The sequence below is a fragment of the Peromyscus maniculatus genome, chromosome 23 (assembly GCF_049852395.1).
Source record: "Peromyscus maniculatus bairdii isolate BWxNUB_F1_BW_parent chromosome 23, HU_Pman_BW_mat_3.1, whole genome shotgun sequence".
NCBI lineage: Eukaryota > Metazoa > Chordata > Mammalia > Rodentia > Cricetidae > Peromyscus > Peromyscus maniculatus.
The window spans coordinates 2414106-2434558 of NC_134874.1; the positions used below are offsets into that span (position 1 = coordinate 2414106).

Genomic DNA, 20453 nt, shown 5'->3' on the forward strand with positions numbered 1-20453 from the left:
CAAACACTGAGGGTGGCCGCTGGTCAGCTTTCAGAGGCCACACAAGCTTGATTCAGGTTGTCGTCAGAGGCAGCCAGCATACGCAGGGTCTGTTTTGCCTGGAGAGAGGCCTCTGTGCTGGACCCAGAAGACACTGGACACTCAGGAGCTGTGTCTTGCATGAAGGCATATTGCAGCTCTCTAGGAAGAAGCTGCTACCAAGATCAGAAGCAGCCAGGGCCCCTTGTTCCTGGGGACCTGGGGAGCTGGTGCTTAACATCCCTCACCCATGCTGCTTTCTAATGAGCGCATCAGACACACTGAAGGTTTAGACTCAAGAGTCTGTGGAGACTCAACCCTGCCCCACGCCTTGTTCTGGAAGTGTGCTCACTGACTGCCTTTTCTCTGTGGCTGCCACAACACAGAGTCCAGTAGTTCCCCCATCTTCCCAAATTTTCAATTACTCTATGTCAACAGTGGTCCGAAAATATTAAATGGAAATTTCTAGAAATAAGCGGTGTGCTGAGAACTTGCCCTGATGACTAGGACGTGACTCTCGTATCGCCTTGTGTGTCCACAGTATACATGCATATTACCTGTCCGCTAGTCACTTCCTAATTATCTGTTATGACATCGATTGCCAATACTCCTGAAGATTTAAGTAACCTGGCTTTACTCAGTAATTTCCCCAAAGTCCACTGACTTGTAGATGGACGGTGGGTTTGGTGCTCCTTTTTGATTGTGATTAATACTGCTGCTGGGAACGTTTGTACACGTGTTTTTCTTGGTACATGTATGTTTTCAATTCCGTCGAATACTTAACCTAGGGGTGGGATTCTTGGGCTAAAGGGTCCCATTAAACTTAACGTATTGAGGAGTTGCCAAACTCCCAAAGTGCCTTACCACTTCACACGACTGCCCGTGGGTTGTGATAATGTCTGTGGCTAGGTGTTAGGAAGCCCAGGCTGACCTTGAACTCGTCACCCTCCAGTTTCAGCTCTGGAATGAGAGGCCTAGGGCACCTGCCTGGCTTGAGGGTTCCCGTAATCCTGAATGTGTTTAGTCTCTTCCGAAGAAGTCAAGGCCCTGCTGGCTTCGATGCATTTGTTGTAAGTGATTTCCTAGTTCATGTTAAAACAAGCGTCTTGTTAATGGACTGAGGGTAGCCGGTATGTCATTGGGCCAGTCCCTGGCACCTGCACATAAGGAGCAGTGAGGATCAGATGTGTGGTTGGCATCCGAAGTACCTGCTGGTGTTGGGGCCTGGACCTGTCCTCTCCCTTCTTCCCTCCCTCCCTCCCCTCCCTTCCTCCCTTCCTCCCTCCCTCCCTCCCTCCCTCCCTCCCTGTGCTTGGTGAGGAGAGGCGGCAGAAGAGGTGATCAGTCAGGGATCTTCCCACAGAAAGGGAGGGTGTGTGTGTGTGTGTGTGTGGACAGGGTCTCCTGTGAGTCAGGCTGGCCTTCACTATGGAACAGAAGATGACCTTTGACTTCTGATCCTCCTAAATGCCAGCGTTACAGGCATGCACCACACTACTTGTATTCAGAGCTGGGGGTGGAAACCAGGGCTTCGGGCACACTAGGAGAGCTCTCTGTCCCCCGAGCCACATCCCTTTTACAGTTATTGTGGGTGGCGTGTGTGTGTCTGTGCACATGTCCATTTGTGGGTTCGGGGAGGCCAGAGGTTGATGTGGTATGTCTTTTCCTCTGTCGCTCCCCGTCTTGTGTTTTTTGAGACAGAGTCTCTCACTAAACCCAGAACTTGACGTTTGGCTTAGACTGACTGGCCAGGGTGCCTCAGGGACCTGCTTGACTCACAACCCCACCTCTGGGATTGCAGGCCCATACTGCTGAGCCAGGCTTTTTTTTTTTTTTTTTTTTTTTTTTAAACAAGGTCACACTGTATAGCCTTGGCTGGCCTGGACCTGACAGGTAACTGCTGGAATCAAAGCTGTATGCCACCGCACCCAGCCTGTTCCAGAGAGGTCCTCTGGTCCTCAGGCCAGCGTAACATGATCTCTCCACCCACTGAGATATTCCTATAGCCCTGAGCCACATTCTTGAAGGGAGTCTGATTTCTGAACTGGTCAGTTTCAGCTTCAGGTAGTCACCTGTTGCAGAGTTTAAAATACTACCCTGCAGGTCCTGGTCCCCAGGTCCAGCCTGGTGTCACCTGGCTGTGGCTTGACAGAACCGGAAAAGCAGAGCCCCAGGCACTAGAAGTAGCTCCCTCACTCTCCCTGAGTTCCTTGGTGACGAAAGCAGTCTGGGGAAAGGGAGATCTCTAGGCCTTGTGTTGCTGTTGGGGGAATAGGTGTGCATCCTCAGAGCTTGACATGGTGATGATGCCTTGGACTCCAGGAGGCTGCCAGGGCATTGTCCGTGTAGCATCGTAGGTGTATTTGTAGCTAGAGTGTGGGCGATGTGGCTTTTTGTGAGTTTAGGTATGGCTTGAGTGGCTTTGCTTTTTCTTTAAGTGACGTCACAGAAGCTCCCCTGAGCAGCAGTCTGTGCCTGCCCCCCCCCCCCCTCCCGGGCCTTGCTGTCTGTGGGGCAGGCACTGTGCTCCATGGGCCATAACTGGCCCAGCTGCAGGCATACATACCACCGAGGTCTGGGGTGCCCCTCTCTCCCCATCCTAAGCCGCGGGCCGAGGAGGAATTGTGGGCATGAGTCATTTGAAATAGCTGGAGGGCTGGGCCAAGCCCCAGAAATTGCTGGGGAGGACCAGGGAGGCCATTATTGCTGAGGAGATGATGGCATCTGTGGCCCGGCTGCCAAGTGGATTCTCACATCCACCGGGCTCTTGACCCAGGCCGGTCCGTGGCAGAAGGCTGGCAAGGTCAGAGAGCTGGCACAGCCTGCATTTGTACCACCAGTCCACTGAAAAGCCAGACCCGGAGCTGTTGCTGCTCGGCCTCCCCTGGACTGAGTTTGCAGAGCAGAATACCAGTGGCTGCCACCCCCTGGGGAGAGGAGGGGATGGTGACATAGGCTGAGCAGGACAGGCTCTTGGAATCCAGAGCTGGCCCTTCGAGAGCCTCAGCTTCCCCCTTTTCAAAGGCAGTGATTCCAAACCTGGCGGACACCCACGGGGCCAGCTGCACCCTTTAACTCAGCTCCGCCCACAGCAGAGGCCCAGAGCGCAGATGGCCACGGTGGCTGCTGCAGGGTCACCCAGCTGCCAGGGTGCAGAGATGGATTTGAGGCCAAGGCCCGTCCTCACAGTTTACCCTCCTTCCCATCTCATTTCCCTCCGTGAGGCCCGGCACATGAGGCCCTGGGCTCAGCGGTTAGGAAGTGTCAGCCACTCATGTTGTCTCTCTGTCTCACTTCCTCCTGAGTGTCAGGGTGGACGGACAGCAGGGCTCTTGGTCCCAGCTCCCTCCAGATGGCTGTGACATGGGGCAGGGCGCTGCCCCCGTCCCCCGCTGGGCCTGTTCTTCCTGCTAAGGGAGGGTTTACTTCGTGCGGTTTTCGTTGAGCGATGTGGCTTTTCTCGGTTGGTCACTGGGCTTTGTAGTTACGGGAATTGAGCGTAGGGTCCGACACGTGCTAGGCAGGCTCTCTCCCATTGAACTACAGCCCCAGTCTACTACTTGTGTTTTATTTTTTGAGATAAGATCTCACTAAGTTGCCTAGGCTGGCCTAGAACTCTCTCTCTGTAACCTAGGCTGGCGTTGAACTTTGAATCTTCCTGCCTCCCAGGAGTTAGGATGCCAGGCCTGCGCCCCTGGACCTGGCTGCTTTTCTGGTTTTAATTGAACTGGCATTCAAACATTTGTAGAGAAAAATCAGAGTTCTAACCTGAGCAGCCCAAGGCTCCCTCAGGTTTCCTGGGCTGCCCTCATCTCTGTGGTCTCCACCTGTCCCCAGTGTCACACACTCAGGACTGGCCCTGGGACTTTGTACCCAGAGAGCTTCAGGGTTTCGCGGATGGCCAGGGCCTGCCTTGTATTTGGAAGCCTTGCTTAACCTCCTTTGACACTGCTTTATCTTCCGGGATGTTCTCCAGAGCATCCCGACCCTGCTGTTGTGCCATGCTCCTCTGAGGGGTGTCTGTCTCCATCTTACTGCACTCCAAGTCACAGAACACCTCCTCAGTGGGGTTAGGTCTGGGTCAGCCGAGGCCCTCTGCTACGTCTCAGCAGATGCACGTCTGATTCTGGGGTGCCTGAGTCTGAACCTCTGGCTGCAGGGACAGTGACTCCTCCCCTGCTCGGTCCTCTTATTTCCCAAACACTGAGGGTGGCCGCTGGTCAGCTTTCAGAGGCCACACAAGCTTGATTCAGGTTGTCGTCAGAGGCAGCCAGCATACGCAGGGTCTGTTTTGCCTGGAGAGAGGCCTCTGTGCTGGACCCAGAAGACACTGGACACTCAGGAGCTGTGTCTTGCATGAAGGCATATTGCAGCTCTCTAGGAAGAAGCTGCTACCAAGATCAGAAGCAGCCAGGGCCCCTTGTTCCTGGGGACCTGGGGAGCTGGTGCTTAACATCCCTCACCCATGCTGCTTTCTAATGAGCGCATCAGACACACTGAAGGTTTAGACTCAAGAGTCTGTGGAGACTCAACCCTGCCCCACGCCTTGTTCTGGAAGTGTGCTCACTGACTGCCTTTTCTCTGTGGCTGCCACAACACAGAGTCCAGTAGTTCCCCCATCTTCCCAAATTTTCAATTACTCTATGTCAACAGTGGTCCGAAAATATTAAATGGAAATTTCTAGAAATAAGCGGTGTGCTGAGAACTTGCCCTGATGACTAGGACGTGACTCTCGTATCGCCTTGTGTGTCCACAGTATACATGCATATTACCTGTCCGCTAGTCACTTCCTAATTATCTGTTATGACATCGATTGCCAATACTCCTGAAGATTTAAGTAACCTGGCTTTACTCAGTAATTTCCCCAAAGCACAAACTTTCATCAGGACATTTATTATAATAAATTTTATTGTCATTCCTGTTAATCTCCTACTGAGTCTGTTTTGTTAATTGAACCCTATGTCAGATGTGTTTATAGAAAAAGAACTGTACCCGGTCAGGTCTGCTGGCCGCTTGCAACATCAGAGGGCCGGTGTACTCAGAGAGTGGCCACAGGATCTTGGAGCTCCTGCGGCATGCTGTGGAAAGTGTCAGAGATTGCAGGCACGTCCCTGTGTATGCTGGCTGCCTCTGACGACAACCATGTCATGTGCCTTCTGTACTTAGCTCTTCACGTTGATTCTCCTTAGCTCAGCTCCGTCAGGAGTAGTGCCGTGAGCTCCATTTCTATATGGGACACTGGCCAGGGTCCCCGGGGAAGAGCCTGAGCCGAAGCAGGTTGGGTGGCTTGAGGTGGGTTGGTTGGGTGGGCAGCCTGTCAATGCCATCACAGAGCCCCGGCCGGTTCAAGTTGCTTTCTGTCTGTCTGAGGCAGATACTCCCATATGCTTCACAAATGTGTTCAGACCACAGGGGGAGTTAGGGGCTGTGATGGGTCCTGAAAGGATGTGAGGTTGAGAAGGGGGGGGTGGTGCAGCGGGAAGTGGCAAGGCTAGCCCGCAAAGCCACCAGGGAGCCAGACCCGTTGGGGGTGTGGTACAGAGATGGGGTAGTCAAGGAGGCATCCTGGAGGAGGAGCTGTCTAGGCAGAAGATGGGGAGAGCCACGCCTGTGAGAGTTAGCAGGCCTGAGACCTGCGTGTGCTGGAGCTCAGCGCGTGAACTGCCGCGTTTGTGGGTGTGTCGGGTGGTGGCGCATGTGGGGAGGGGGTGCGTCAAAACTGGAGGCAGTTTGAGTTAGGTCAGGGCAAGCCTCAAGTGCTAGGCTGGATTGTGCCCTGTCTCAAAGATCGGAGTGGAAATGTGTTTTTAAAAGACTGGAACCATTTAATAAGAAAATAATCAGGAGTAGAGGGTTCTGGGTGCAGCGAGATAACCCCCTTAGCATGGGCTCGGGGGACCGTGACAGGCACTCCAGGCTCTGGACCCTGGGAAGTCCTGACAGACGGCCGCAGCTCCTCCAGTGAGATAACCCTGTGGGCACCGGACTGAGGAAGCCTCAGGCTGCCTCCCCAGAGCCTCTTCCTCAGAACGACTGTTCCTGTCCTGTGTCTTCCATGTGTCTCTCAACATCTCTGTTGCCTCTTGCTATCTCTTCACCATCTGTATCTCTGTCCCTGCTCGCGTCCGTGTGTGCACGTGCGTGTGTGTGTGTGTGTGTGTGTGTGTGTGTGTGTGTGTGTGTGTGTGTGCACATGTGCCCACACGCGCACATAGGGGCCACAGAAGGATGTTGGGTGTCTTCCTGTGTAGTTCTCCATCTTAGCTTTTGAGAAAGTGTCACTCACTCAACCTGGGGCCCACCATTGCCACTGGGCTGGAGGGCCAGCAACCCCCTTCCTGCGTCTGTCTTGACCCCCACCCCCACCCCACTGCCAGGACTGCAGATGTCAGGCTCCTACCTCGGCTTTTATGTGGGTGCTGGGGATCTGAACTCAGTTTACCCTGAGCCATCTCCCTGCCCCCCCATCTCTCCCTGCGCCTGTGGTCCTCCAGCCATCTGCCCCTGACTCAGTTTCCCCTGCCTGCTCCCCTGCTCAGTGTCTGCCCCACTGTGGTGCCCCTTGCCCCGTCTCGTGTTTCTGGTCCCTCTGTCCCCCGCCCCCTACACACACACACACACACACACACACACACACACACGCGCGCGCGCACACACGCACACACACGCACACACATGCACACACACACACACACACACACACGTGCACAGCCCTTCCTGTCTCCCATTTCCTTTGACTCCGGGTGACATCCTGCCATCAGTTCCACTCAGACCCTTCCTTCTCTTGGAGCTGTGGGGGATGTTGATCGCTGTTCCCCAGGCCTCCCTCCTTCCTGCCCCAGGGCTGTGGGAGGAAGAGGAAGCCGGGGTTGGCCTTGGGAGGGTGAGTTGGGGGAAGGCCGCTCTGGCCTGAGTAGGCTCCAGTACTCAGGGTGTGGATTACTAGTCCTCGGGACCCCTGACACCCGCACACAGTAAGGCCTTTTTTGCCCTTTGTCATTTAGCTCTGTTCAAGCACATAGTAGGCCCACGGTGCACAGTGCTTTTTGATTTTTTTTTGGGGGGTGGGGGCAGGGTTTCTCTATTTAGTCCTGGCTGACCTGGAACTTGCTATGTAGACAGTTGGCCTTAACTCACAGAGATCCTCCTGCCTATGTTTCTGTCTCAAGTGCTGGGACTAAAGGCGCATGCCACCATACCCAGCACATGTTTGTTGGTGAAGAGTTTGGAGTTTGGAGAGAAAAAAGTGTTAAAAGCTGAGACCAGGCCCTTTCTTTCCTTCAGGGGGAAACTGAGGTCTGAGAGTAAACAACGTGCTTAGTGTGGGAGTGAAGAATAGGGGTAGGAAAGCCAATGAGTCAGGAGGACATTCAGCTGGTGGGTGGGAGGCCTGCCAGGCTATCCAGGAGAAAGCCCCCTCTGGGAGGGAGGGGAAAGACCCGCAGGCTGGTCACATTGTGCAGGGTGTAAAGGCTGATCCTTACAGAAAGATCAGATCTCTTTCTCCTTTCTACTCACTCTAGGACCCCAGCCCATGGGACGATGCTGCCCATGTGCAGGTGGTCATAACTGCTCAGTTAGTCCAGCCCAGAAACGCCCTCACAGATGTGCGCAGATGTCAGTCTCCTGGATGCGTCTCAATCTTGTCAAGTTGACAGTATTAGCCATCACAAAAGAGTAGTGGCACTCCTGGCCTCCATGGGCTCGGTGAGGGCCTCATAATGCAGCTGACCCTGCCTTGAGCACCAGCCATCCAACAGCGAGCAGGGCAGACCTTGTTCCCTCCCCTTGGGGGGAAAGGGTGAGCACCAAGAGGCTGGCGAAGGTGGTGGTGTCCTGGGAAGGAGGCAGCCCAAGGAAGCGGGCTGGGGTGGCCCCAGTGGAATGCCTCCAGGGTCACTGTGCTGTCGTCACTTTCAGGAGTAGACAGCCGGGGTATGGCGTGGGAAAGCTGGTGGGCACACCGGTGTTTGCTGAGCCCCTGGAGTGGCCAGTCTTCTGTGGAGGGTTTTCTGGGAGCCCATGGCCCCTCTGCCTCTAAGTGTTGTTTTTCCTGTCCCAGCTGCAGGCGAGGGAAGGGGTGCAGTGTGTTGGCCACTGGTCTGGGAAGGGAGAGGCACGGGATTCAAACCCAGATTCTCACTCTGCCTGGATGTGAGCTCAGGCCCTGCACCTGTACAGCCACAGGCTCCAGGTCTCACAGGAGGGACGGCTGTTTGCCTTACATTCGTCATCAGAAAGCCCCCGGACGGGTGTGTGGTGGGCCACTGTCCCAGGTGTAGTGTGGGTGTGGTGATAATGCACATTCCAGAGCATGGGATGCCCTGCTCTTGTCCTGGTTGTCTTCTGGTTCTGTTTTCTGGGATCTGAGTCCCCACCTTTCTGTGGGGACAAGGAGCATCCGGGAGAAGGGTATAGAGGACTCAGTGATGGGCCTGTCTCTAGCCAACTCTCAGGTCATCTGGCCTGCCAGGCTCTGACCATGGGCACCTTGGACAGTAGTCTCACCTCTTCTGGGTGGTCAGTGTCATTGGGACTTCTCGAGGACCTGCAGGTGGCCGGGTAGAGTGAGGCTCTCAGTGGGATTCCTTGATGGCTGATGTGACAATTGCAGACTGTGCTTTCTGAGGTCTTCACCCATTCTATAGAGCAGGAGACTGAGGCTCAGCGATGCTGAGGGACCCTCTCTGGTGGCATTTGACTGCCTGGGTAGCCAGTGTCTTCCCATAGACTCCTCAGAGCCCCAGCCCTTAGGAGAAGGACCCTTCCCCACTCCAGATCTGCCCTGTGCCTCCTGGGACTTAGTTAAGTGTTCTTATTCTGAGCAGTTTGGGGATTTAAGAGGCCCTGTGACTTATCTGTCTTTTGTTGTCTAGGAGCAGGTGAGGCAGAGGGGGTCAACTGTCTGTCTGGTGGGGGTTAGGGAAGTGGCCCCGGTAGGTGCCGTCTCAAAACTGACTCAGTGTCTGTTTCGTGTGTGTGTGTGTGTGTGTGTGTGTGTGTGTGTGTGTGTGTGTGTGTGCGTTGTGTCTCAAAACTGACTCAGTGTCTGTCTCCTGTGTGTGTGTGTATTGTGGCCCAGGTTAGCATCATATCTGCTGTGTAGCCCAGGGTGATCTTGAACCCCTAAACCCCCCTGCCTCAGCCTCTCCGTTCTGGAATTTTAGGTATGGCATCACCGTGCTGAGCCCAACCTGTCTAATGCTTGTGACCTCCTCTTGAGCCCTGGTGCCACCCTGTAATGACATTTCCCGGGTCCCCACAAGATTAAAGCCCAGTGCGGCTGGGCTGAACCCCAGAAGAGGTGGAGCCCGTCCCGTTGGGGACATTACACCCCGCAGAGTCAGCCTCTGCCATTGTTCCTGTCTTGTTTGCCCACATAGGCCTGTGCAAAGCTTCCACAGCAGTGAAGCAACAGGCCGAGGAGTCGGTGACGCCACGGGCTGAGGTGTTGGTGACGCCACACCTCCCAGGGAGCAAGGAAGGGGAAGTCAATCTGCCAAGTAATCCTGGCCCTTCCTGTAAATATACTCCAGAGTGCCTGTCCTGTGTGAACACAGGTGCGCCTGCGTGAGGCAGAAGGGGGCCCTCACCTGGAGTCTCTGCCTAGGACAGGAAATAGATTTGCTTAGTCGTGTGAAGACCTGTTTATCTAAAACTTACGCTGGGGCTTTAGGTGAGTCTGCATGACTGAGGTCTATAAGCACCTGTCTCGCCAGGCTGTGATCTGAGGCAAAAGGAAAACGAAAGTCCACCCACCTTCAGGCGCAGCCGTATCCAGGCGCTGTGCCCCGCTCCTCTCCTGCGCTCTGTCTCTCGGGGTCTCTCTCTGCAGTTCTCTCTCGGGATCTCTCTCTGCAGTTCTCTCGGGATCTCTCTCTGCAGTTCTCTCTCGGGATCTCTCTCTGCAGTTCTCTCTCGGGATCTCTCTCTGCAGTTCTCTCTCGGGATCTCTCTCTGCAGTTCTCTCTCGGGATCTCTCTCTGCAGTTCTTTCTCGGGGTCTCTCTCTGCAGTTCTCTCTCGGGGATCTCTGCAGTTCTCTCTCGGGGTCTCTCTCTGCAGTTCTCTCTCGGGGATCTCTCTCTGCAGTTCTCTCGGGATCTCTCTCTGCAGTTCTCTCGGGATCTCTCTCTGCAGTTCTCTCGGGGATCTCTCTCTGCAGTTCTCTCTCGGGATCTCTCTGCAGTTCTCTCTCGGGATCTCTCTCTGAGTTCTCTCTCGGGATCTCTCTCTGCAGTTCTCTCTCGGGATCTCTCTCTGCAGTTCTCTCTCGGGATCTCTCTCTGCAGTTCTCTCGGGATCTCTCTCTGCAGTTCTCTCTCGGGATCTCTCTCTGCAGTTCTCTCGGGGATCTCTCTCTGCAGTTCTCTCTCGGGATCTCTCTCTGCAGTTCTCTCTCGGGGATCTCTCTCTCTGCAGTTCTCTCTCGGGGATCTCTGCAGTTCTCTCTCGGGATCTCTCTCTGCAGTTCTCTCAGGATCTCTCTCTGCAGTTCTCTCTCGGGGATCTCTCTCTGCAGTTCTCTCTCGGGATCTCTCTCTGCAGTTCTCTCGGGATCTCTCTCTGCAGTTCTCTCGGGATCTCTCTCTGCAGTTCTCTCTCGGGGATCTCTCTCTGCAGTTCTCTCGGGATCTCTCTCTGCAGTTCTCTCTCGGGATCTCTCTCTGCAGTTCTCTCTCGGGATCTCTCTCTGTAGTTCTCTCTCGGGGATCTCTCTCTGCAGTTCTCTCTCTCTCGGGCAGCCCTCTCCCCAGTCAGAGCTGCCGGCTTAGCTGTCTCCTCCGCCAGAGCCAAGCCAAGTCCCCAGAAGCCCTGAAAGCCCCGAGGAATTGTGTCCACCCACCGTGAACCTGCTGGGCTGTACCATGGCTGCTGCTCTGACTAGGAGTCAGCAGATGTCCAAACTGTAGGGTGCCGGGCGGCTGCTGTGAGGAAGCCTCTGTCCTGTGCTGCAGGGAAGCTGTGTGTTCAGTGTCCCATCCACAGACGGGGAGAGTGGGCGCCAGAGACACCGAGGCCTCTTCTCTCATGACTCTGTCTGACTGGTACGTGAGGAGCTGCCGGTCGGTGGAGTGGCCTCAGGTACACGGATGAGCCTCTGGTGTGTTGGGGTCCAAGCCCCCAGCCCACGCGGCAGCCATGTGGGGAACAGCAGGGCAAGAGCAGCTGTCTCGGAACTCGAAGAGACGGTGACGGTGTGGGGACGAGCGTCTGGGCTCCTGAAGGTGAAGGAAGCTCGGGGTTGATGGCTGGGATGTCACGGGGACAGTTGGTTGGGACTCGGCAGGGATATAGATCAGCCCCCGATGATCCAGCAAACGGCTCCCACAGTGAAAGTGCCACAGCTAATGGCTGGACCCAGGAGCCTGGTATCAGGGCTCCACGTTGCTCTGCCTCCTGGGTTGATTTCTCCCAGTCACTGCTGCCTCTAGGAGGCCCTGCGTGTCTAGCCTTACGTAGCTTCATCCTCCAGAACAGTGGTTCTCAACCTGAGGGTCAAACACCTGCATGTTAGATATTTACATTACGATTCCTAACGGTAGCAGAACTACAGTTATGAAGTAGCAGTGAAAATAATTTTACAGTTGGGGTCACCACAACATGAGGAGCTGTACTAAAGGTCTGTGGCATTAGGAAGATCCTGTGGGAATTGACAGGATCCTGTTTCCATTGACCTGGTCTGGTCATGTGACCACCCTGAGCCACATCTGTGGAATGTGACTGGACAGGCCTGGCTCATGTGCCTTCACCTGGAGCGTGCTGAGAGAGGAGAGTGCAGGGCCCGAGGGCCAGTCTGCCTAATGATGGGGTCTGAAACGGGAGCTCAGAGTGCTTGATATACCCGTGTGGGGCGGTGCCTCATACCCCCTCATAGTGGCGGGAAGTGGGGGGATCTAAGGGCAGGGTGGGTACACAGGAAGTACTGGCTCGGGCACACGGGTCCGGTTCGCTCCCACATGGCAGCTGGACAGGAACGGAGCTTGGGGTCTAGGCACTTGAGAGGGAAGGGCTATGGATTGGCCCTAAAGTCAGGACTTTGGTATTTTCTGGGTTTGGAGGATTGCCGGATGGAACGGTGAGGGATGAGACCTCTGCTTGGTAACTCTCCTGAGGGATGCTCAGAGGCCCAGACAGGGAACACGGGGTTCCACACGCCAGCTCTACGACGGGAGGAGGCAGCAAGCACTGGGGGACTGACAGGGTTGGGTGGGGTCTGCAGCGGAGGTTGGTGACCGCAGGTTGCTGAGGAAGGTGGATGATCAGAAAAGCCCTAGAGAGGCGGGCAAGATGGCTGAGTGGGTAACGGGGCCCTGCTGCTAACCCTGAGGACCCAGTGTGAAAGGAAAGAACCCGCTCTTGCAAGTTGTCCTCCGGCCTCTGCATACTGTGGCGTACAGAACCCCCACACACATAAATATTTAAAATAAACATTAAAGAGAGCCTGAGAGGAGGTGAAAGGTGAGAAGATGGAAAATCAATCAGGTGTGTGTGTGTGTGTGTGTGTGTGTGTGTGTGTGTGTGTGTGTATGTCTGTGTAACAGTGAGGGTCCGAGGAGCCTGAGGGGAGTGTACCGAGTGAGGCCTGTTGGGGACCTGGGCAGGGGCAGGGGTCATGTTGGGGGAGCACAGGCGGGCACAGGCCAGATGTTGATGTCAGGCGCCTTCCTCAGCCATGACCTCCTTACTTCTGAGGAAGCTCGCAGCGAGCCTGGCTGGCAGCCAGAGAGCCCAGAGATCCTTCCGTACTCCTCCCCAGGCCCGGGGTTGCAGACACATGACCATGCCCAGCGTTTTACGTGGGTGCCGGGATCTGAACCTGGTTCCTCGTACTTGTCCAGTGAGCCCTCCCCGTCGTCGTCGTCGGCCCGATTTTCCTCCCTTTCGTCTTCTCCCTTCTGTTTTGTCTGGCTGCTTCTCATTTGGTAGCCCTGGCTGCTCCCGGGAACCCAGCTGAGCAGACAGGGCAGAATCAGAGGCCAGCAAGGAGTCCTGAAGAGGCTTGGGACAGGGTGGGTGGTGACAGCAGCAGATTCCAGGCTGCGTTGACGGTGATGTGGCTTGGTGACCCAGGGGTGTGGGTGGTGAGAGGAGAGCACCCCTGGCAGATGTAGGTTGCCTGTGCAAGGACAGTCCGTACCCTCTGGTCCCAGACATTGGAGGTGGACGTCACCAGGAAAGACCCTGTGAGTGTGTCCCCACATCCCGGGGTGGGTGGCTGTGTGGTCTTGGGCTTGCCCATAGACCGTTGGCCCACAGCTGGTTTATGGGGTGTGAGGCCGGGGTCGGTGCCAGGTGCTGAGGTGTGGGTGGCCTGACCAGAAGCCTCAGCCTGTGTAACCATTACGTTCCTGGTGCCTGGCACAGAGTGCGGATGAGAGAGTGAATGAGAGCTTGTGTGCTCGTCAGGAACAGGGTGCCAATGGCAGGTGCCGGGCCAGCAGTACTGTGCCTCAGCTCTGGCAGCCTGTGACTCCTGAGGACTGAGGGTACCTTTTGTTTTTTACTTTCTTGTGTTGATTTTCCATTCGTAAAGACCACTGTCGTGGGCTGGTCTAGTCGTGTGACCATCTGGCATTTTCCTCCTGGCCAGTCAGGCATTGTTTATTGATCTGTGATTGTTTGTTCATCCGGTGATGACAGGCACCCAGGTTGTTCCAGCAGAGCCTGCTGGGAGCAGTCAGGACGTGCACTTTGGGGATTGGCTTGATATAGTTCTGATGGGTGTGCCCTTGGCCAGGGACATTCTGAATGGCAGAGAATCGTCACATTCAGCATGGTCTGTGAGGTCTGAGTCTGGGGTCAGTGCCAGGGGCTAAGGTATGGGTGGTGTGACCAGATGGCCAGGTGTGTTACCCACACACCTTGGAGCCTGAAAGCTCTGTTTGTGCCATGTCCTTGCCGACACTGAGGTTACCATCATCTTCTTCAGACAGAACGATCCCACGATGCCCTTAGCCCAGTTCCCTGATAGGAAGTACTGAGTCCTGGTTCTCGTGCTCGTGCTTGGCTTACAGTTTGGGCAAGCTTTTTCTCTTTGACGCGTCTGTCTGCCAGGCTGCCTCTCTCTCTGCCTGGCCAGTTTCCCTGAGCTCTCTGTGTATCCCGGAGACACGCCACTTGTGGGATGTGTCACACGTTTCCTCTTTCCTGCGGAGCATTGTTTGGTCAGTACGAGGTGGAAATGGGAGGTTTGAGCCTAGAGTCATTGGTGTGCCTAGAGGTGCAGGCCTGTGATCCCAGGTGCCCTGGAGACGGAGGTGGGAGAGTCACGAGGCCTGAGGGGGTGCTCAGCCACAAGTGGGTCCACCACAGGAGTCACAAGCCACCTGTGGCTGTACTAAGGGCTTTCTAGATGTCAGCACAGGTACCCACATCACTCTAGGAGAGCTGTGTGCATTTGGAACCTTTGAGGCATCAGATGCCCCTTGTCAGCTGTAAGCCTTAGGAAGTCTAAGTGTGGACCGGCTGTCTCCCCTGAAGGCGGTTTCATGATTGAGATGTGCTGGAGGCACAAGGTGGACCCCAGATTCAAAGATTCCTGTGCTCAGATAGGAAAAGCAGACTGCCCTAGTCAGGCATGGTGTGGTGTACCTGTAACCCCAGCACTCGGCAGGCCAGGGAAGCAGACTTGCTCTTCGCCCAGCTGGTCCTCAGTCCCGCATGACTGGACATGAGCAGGCACAGGGCAGCCTGGCCACTGGCACCCAGACACCTTGCCCACAGGCCGTCTCCTCCCTCAGGAACACTCTGTCATTTGCTGGTTTTCCATGATTTCATGTTCCTAGAAACTATGAAAGTCTGAGTGACTGGGCCAGTAGGCGGCCTGCTGGGGCTGGATTCAGAAGGCGTATCTATCGGGCCTCGGAGGTGACAGATGCCCGGTTGTTTGTCCGAACGCCTCCTTCAGTCTAAATCGCCAGATGGGGGGAGTCTCCAGCTTGGTGAAGACGGCAGAGCCAGGCAGCCGAAGGTTGGTGCCGCAGAACCGAGAGGTGTGGTGGGAAGGCTGTGTGCTGCAGCCTCGTGTCCTTCTGGGTCCCTCTAGGGTCCTCTGCATGGAGCCGGCAGGGTGTCTGGTGTGCAGATGTGTGGGGGCTGTTGAGGGACAGACCCAGGTCCTTGGAGTGGGACTTGGCATGCTCCTGGCGTCCCATCCTTTACTGTCCAGCTACTCCCTGGGGCACCTGTCCCACGGGGCACACAAACAGGGTCCTTTCAATGGGTGGGTTGTCCATCAAAGACAGAAGGAGCCTACATGTCTGCCAGGATGGCGTTGTCGGAGTGAGTGGTGTGTCCATGCAAGGGTGTGGGAACATTTGACAGGCACTGTGGATCCTGCGTGTCCGTCCCCTGAGAACATCACTTTGCACAGGCAGTTAGTTCACCAGTGTGGCTCTGGGCTGGAGCGGGGCCTGGTGTGCAGCAGATGTTCAAGCATGTGTACCAGATCCCGTGTGATTGACATGTAACATGGAAACACCTTGTTTTTCTGTTGCCTATGAATGACCTCTGATCCCTTGGGGTTGGGGCTCATTGGGGGAGGACATTTGATAGCATCATGACCTGCTCCCCTCTGGGCCCCTGGTTGTCACAACCAGACCTGTCCTCAGACATTGTCACCTGTCCATAGAGGCAGAATCACCCCTTGAGGTGTGATGACAGGGAGTGACCAGGTGGTGGGAAGTTGGTGGCTGCCAGGTCCTGACCTGTGTTAGTCTTCAGATTGAGCCTCCCAGGCAGGCAGCCTGGCCTCTGTGCAGACGGGGAAACTGAGGCTGCTTCTTTTAACTGCCCCCTTCCCATGGCTTGACCTTGGCAGAGCAGAACTACACGTGATCCCAGCCTGTCTAGAGACTTTCCCTGTGCCCTGAGCCCCCAGGCCTCATGGACCACAACCTCTGTGTTCTCGTGATACCACATGGCCTTGTGGGAAAGAAGCAAGCAGAGTACTGACTGAGGAAAAGACAGGGCGGCCTACACAGATGAGCCCCATGGGCAAGCAAGGGTGGGCGTGCTGGTATGGTGAAGGACACTATTCCTCCAGGGTTCTCAGGGTACAGCCTCCAGCCGCCACACTCCCTTCTGCTAATCCGGGGGGACACTAAGTCTCATTCAGTCTCACCCACTCAGCTCTGAGTCATGGGAGGGGGGAGGAGCACAGGCTACCCTCATTGGGGTGCTGAGTGACTCGGGCTCCAGCATGTGGGGTGTGTTATCTTCCTTCACCTCCTGCCCTCCGGTCCAAGGACTCCACTATCCAGACACGGGACCAGCCCCTCTGCTTCAAACGCGGACCGTGGCCTGGGTGGGACTCAGTGATGGGCATTTTCTCAGCATGCACGGGGCCCTAGGTTCACCCCCAGTTCTGCAGAAGAGTAACAGATTCTAGGTGGGGCACCAGTTCAGGCACCAGATTGTAGTAGGTCCTGGCCATGGCCTAGCACATGAGCAGTGCAGTGAGATTTGTGCCCTGGCTGCGGGACATTGTCCATTCCTGGACTGTCCCCTGAAGACCATAGACTCAGAACTTTCACAGGTGGCTGGCTGAGTGGAGGCCACTGTCCTCAGGACACCACAAGAGAAGCCTGCATGTTCCTGGAAGTGGCATTCCTCTCCCCCGGTTGCCCCAGATCCCCCCTGGAGTGAAGGTGGAGGCAGCATGGTCACTAAGCCCCGCCCAAGTTGGGCCGTCCTTTAATCCTGACTCTGGCGAAGGGGTTCAACCTCAGAGCCTTGTGGGCCTCGTCTGCGATTGGGTGTCTAGTGCCGTCCTCACAGAGCTTGAGGGAACTCACTACACAGACTAGGCTAGCTAGAACTGCCACTTAGGTCCCACACTGTAATGTCAGCATTTGGGAAGCTGAGGCAGGAGGATTGCTGTTATTTAATGCCAGGCTGGGTTGCATCGTGAAACTGGACAGAGATTAGCACAAGGGTGACCCGTGAGGAAACTGTTCCGAATGGCGTCTTCAGAAAGGGAGAGGAAGAGGGGTGTGTGTGTGTGTGTGTGTGTGTCCCACATCGTTTCCCTCAGCAGAGATGGGTCATAGCCAGGTGTGCAGGACTCCGTACCAGTGCTCAGCCCCCACCCCCAGCTTCCTGCTGCCTGGGGACAGGATCCTGTGTAGGTGGTGGTGTGATTGCAGGAAGCTGGGCTGCTGCAGGTTGTCCTGACCCTTTCCTGCTTGAACTGTCCTGGACAGAAAGAGGCCTTGAGGCCTCTCGGCACAGAGGCCCAGAGCGGGGCATCGCCACGGGCCCAGGCAAAGCCAGGAGCCGAGCGGGGCACTGGGTGGACTGTCCCCAGCAGTGTGGCTTAAGAGGGCAAAGACTTGAAGAGCTCCAGCTTCAGACACCCCTGGGATCCACCTGTGCCGTGGTAACGTGTGGTGATGGTTTTCTCAGTCTCTGGGTCCTGCTTTAGATCCAAAATGTATGCAAAACTCACAGGCCCCCCTGGGAGTCCGCACACCGAGCCGTAAGTCAGGCCTGTTTGCCACACGGCTTCGTGAGGCACCCAACCAGAACACAGCCTCCTACCGTCTTGTGGTGGTTCCGACGTTGACTTTTGTGCTGAGTCAGAGCCCATCTGGCCTTCAGAGGCCTTCACTGAAGTGCTGTGAGCTCTCCAGGTTACACACAGAAACTGGGGGTGGCATGCGTGCAGGACAGGACGCCACTGTCGATCCCACACAGCAAGACTGTGTCTGACTGACGACTGTGCCAGCCTTCCCTGAAGCTGTGTGGTTCCTGTGACTCGCTTTGTTCCAAACATCTGGGTTCCTCACAGAACTGGCGCAGACCAACCCAGGACTCCAGCCTTGGAGTGGAGAAGCCGTGAGAGGATCAGACTCTCTGCTCCCCACTCCTACCTCACGCCTCAGAGGGTGCTGGTCTGGGCCTCAGAAGGGGAAGAAGGGGTGGCATTGGGGTCCTGCCTCCATCATCTAGGTAAAATTAACAAATTGAGTCAGGGGCAAGACCCTGGGCCCGGAAGAGACAGGTGGCTTCCAGTTGTGTGGCCTTGGGCTCCTCACCCGTCTGAGTCTTCGTAGGAAGTTGATTTGTAAAGGAGAGTCATGGAGACCGAAGGTTGGCGCTGCAGAAAGGAGGCAGTGGCTCTGGAGCCCTCCTGTGCCACCCTGCGTGCCCTCCTCTCGACCACCCTGCATGTTCTCCAAGCTTAACAGCAGCCATGGCCTGAGATGCTTCTCCCACCTTCTCACTGCTGGCTTTCTTGGGTGGCTCCCCTTCGGAGTGGGTCAGTGGTCTCTGACACCCAGGGTGTTAGAGTGTCAGGGGTGTCAGAGCCCCCCCTACCCCATGGGGGAGTAGAGTGGTGTAGGAGTGAGGTGGCCTTGCTGCCTGGTGGGGGGTAGTTTGCGAGTTGGTTCCCTGGGGCAGGACCACACAGCCGGTCTGGGTTTGTGGACAGGGACCCTGGCCCCGGCCAGGGCCACTTTACTGTGAGCTCCTGCAGCCAGCCCCATGGACTATGAGCTCCTGCTCCTCACAGCTTGTTTTTCTTGGGGCCTCTTGATCTGCTGAAAATGGAGAAAGGCCAGTTCAGAAAGTCCAGGCAGGTTTGAGCCAACATGTCAGGTCCTTCCCTCCTCTGGGTGCTTGCTCCTCACACTGGCTGTTTCCTTCTGCCCTTGGCACCTGGGCTGCGTCTTTTGTTTGCTTCTGTTAGAGACAGACCCTGGTGTAGCCCTGGGTGGCCTTGAACTCCCTGTGCAGCTGAGGGTGACCCGACCCTCCACCGTTGTCTCCGGCCTCACTGAATCCACTAGTGTGAGTGGTGCGGTCACGTAGTAGATGCCCAGGAAACAAGCGTCTGTCTGGGGCAGGCGGTTCCCTCAGAACCCTCTGCATCTGCTCCCCCTTCCCTCTCCGTGACCCTTGGGCAGCCTGGGGACGAGCTGAGAGCTGGTGTGAGGCCCCCTTCCCCTCGTGGCCCGTTTTGAGGGCTGCGTGACATCGGGGTGGGGCAGCATTGAAGGACGGAGCTGAATTTGGAAACTGACTTTGCAGCTTCCTCATCTGTGTGGTTTCTGCCCATCATGACACTTGGGGACCACAGCCTCTTCCATCAGCAGATGGGACAAACGCGCCTCGGGGCACCGGCCACGGCAGCGCTTGCGTTGGGCAGACGCCCTGGCGTGGCTTCCCTGACAGCCCCTCCTCGTGTTCCCGGAGGCTGCTTGTATTTGCACTGCTGTTTCACGTTGAGTGTGGTAACACCCAGAGGCATCACCAGCTCCATGGAACTCAGGAAGGTTAGGCAGTGATAGGCCAGGGCCACAGAGCTTGGTCTGAGTGCAGGCAGCCTGTGCCATTTCTGTGCCTGGCACACAAATGGAGAACCTAATAATCACAGAGACAGTGTGACCAGCAGCACCAGAAGCGTGTTTTAGGAGAAAATGTCCCGACAGTCAGGACTCTGCAGGGAGCATCCGAGTGTGTCACAGTCTTCTGCTACTGTTTTGGGTGACAGTTAGTCTGCCTTACTAGTGATTCCGCCCTGGGGCACAGTTACACTTGCCCTGCATCCTCACAGACCCAGCTGGTCCTTAGAAGGCAGAGCCCGCTGTGCAGGCGCAGGGCCAGCGGGAGTATGGGCGAGGCAAGATGCAGATAACCTCTGGCTTCGTGTTGACGGGCGACCTTCCTGTGAGGAGAGAGAGCTGTGGACCCCACCTCTGCCTCTCACTGTCCTCTGGGTCAGCGTAGTGTGGAAGAGCTCAGCACTGAGTAGAAGGTTCCAGAATGGAGGCTGACAGCCTGTGACTGCTCTTGTGGCTGCTGTTCAGGGGTTTGTGATGTACTGACAGTTTCTGAGGCTGCTGTTCCTACAGAGTGCTCTCCCTTTTCCTCCCTCCCCTCCCCCTCCCTCATCGCCTTGTGCTCCGACCACAGACATGAAAGGTCTTAGTATTTGTGCACACCCTCCACACACTCTGTCGTTTTCCTTTATTATTGTATGTGTGATGGGGAGCGCACATGCCCTGGGGTAAGCATGGAGGTCAGGGGACGACTCTGTGGGGTCACTGCTCTCCACATCTCTGTGGGTCCGGGAACTGAACTCAGGTTACCATGCTTGTGTGGCTGGTGCCTCTGCCTGCTGAGCCCTCCTGCCGGCCGGCCCACCTCTGTGTACTGCAGATCACCCCAGATTGATCTGCACCGCTGGTGCAGTGTAAATGGAGTGTGGGTAGTTGTTCCACACCGCCGTCTAGGGAAAACAGACAAGAAGGCCACACGTGCCCCCACAGAGGCAGTCTCCCCTCCAAGCTCGGATGTGCCTTTGCACATAGCCCCTGCCGGTGCTGAGCACACAAAGCATCCCTCCCTCCGGGACCACTGAGGCTGGCTGTCATTTGTCACTCTGATCTAGGTCAAGGCTACCCAGTATGATGGTCCCCCCGGGCA

The 20453-nt window shown here is 56.0% G+C and overlaps 1 protein-coding gene across 3 annotated transcripts in view; it reads left to right on the forward strand.

Annotated features, from left to right (window-relative positions):
• Positions 1 to 20453, forward strand: part of Tpst2 (tyrosylprotein sulfotransferase 2) — a 38726-nt gene that overhangs the window by 5002 nt on the left and 13271 nt on the right. Inside the window, exon 1 of one of the 3 annotated variants that reach the window (XM_042267691.2) lies at positions 14827 to 14991. The exons of the other annotated variants lie outside the window; for them this stretch is intronic. Within the exon in view, the coding sequence (XP_042123625.2) occupies positions 14942 to 14991 (50 nt within the window). The 5' untranslated portion in view covers positions 14827 to 14941. Of the gene's footprint in view, positions 1 to 14826; positions 14992 to 20453 lie in introns of those variants that run through there. 3 annotated transcript variants of the gene reach the window in all.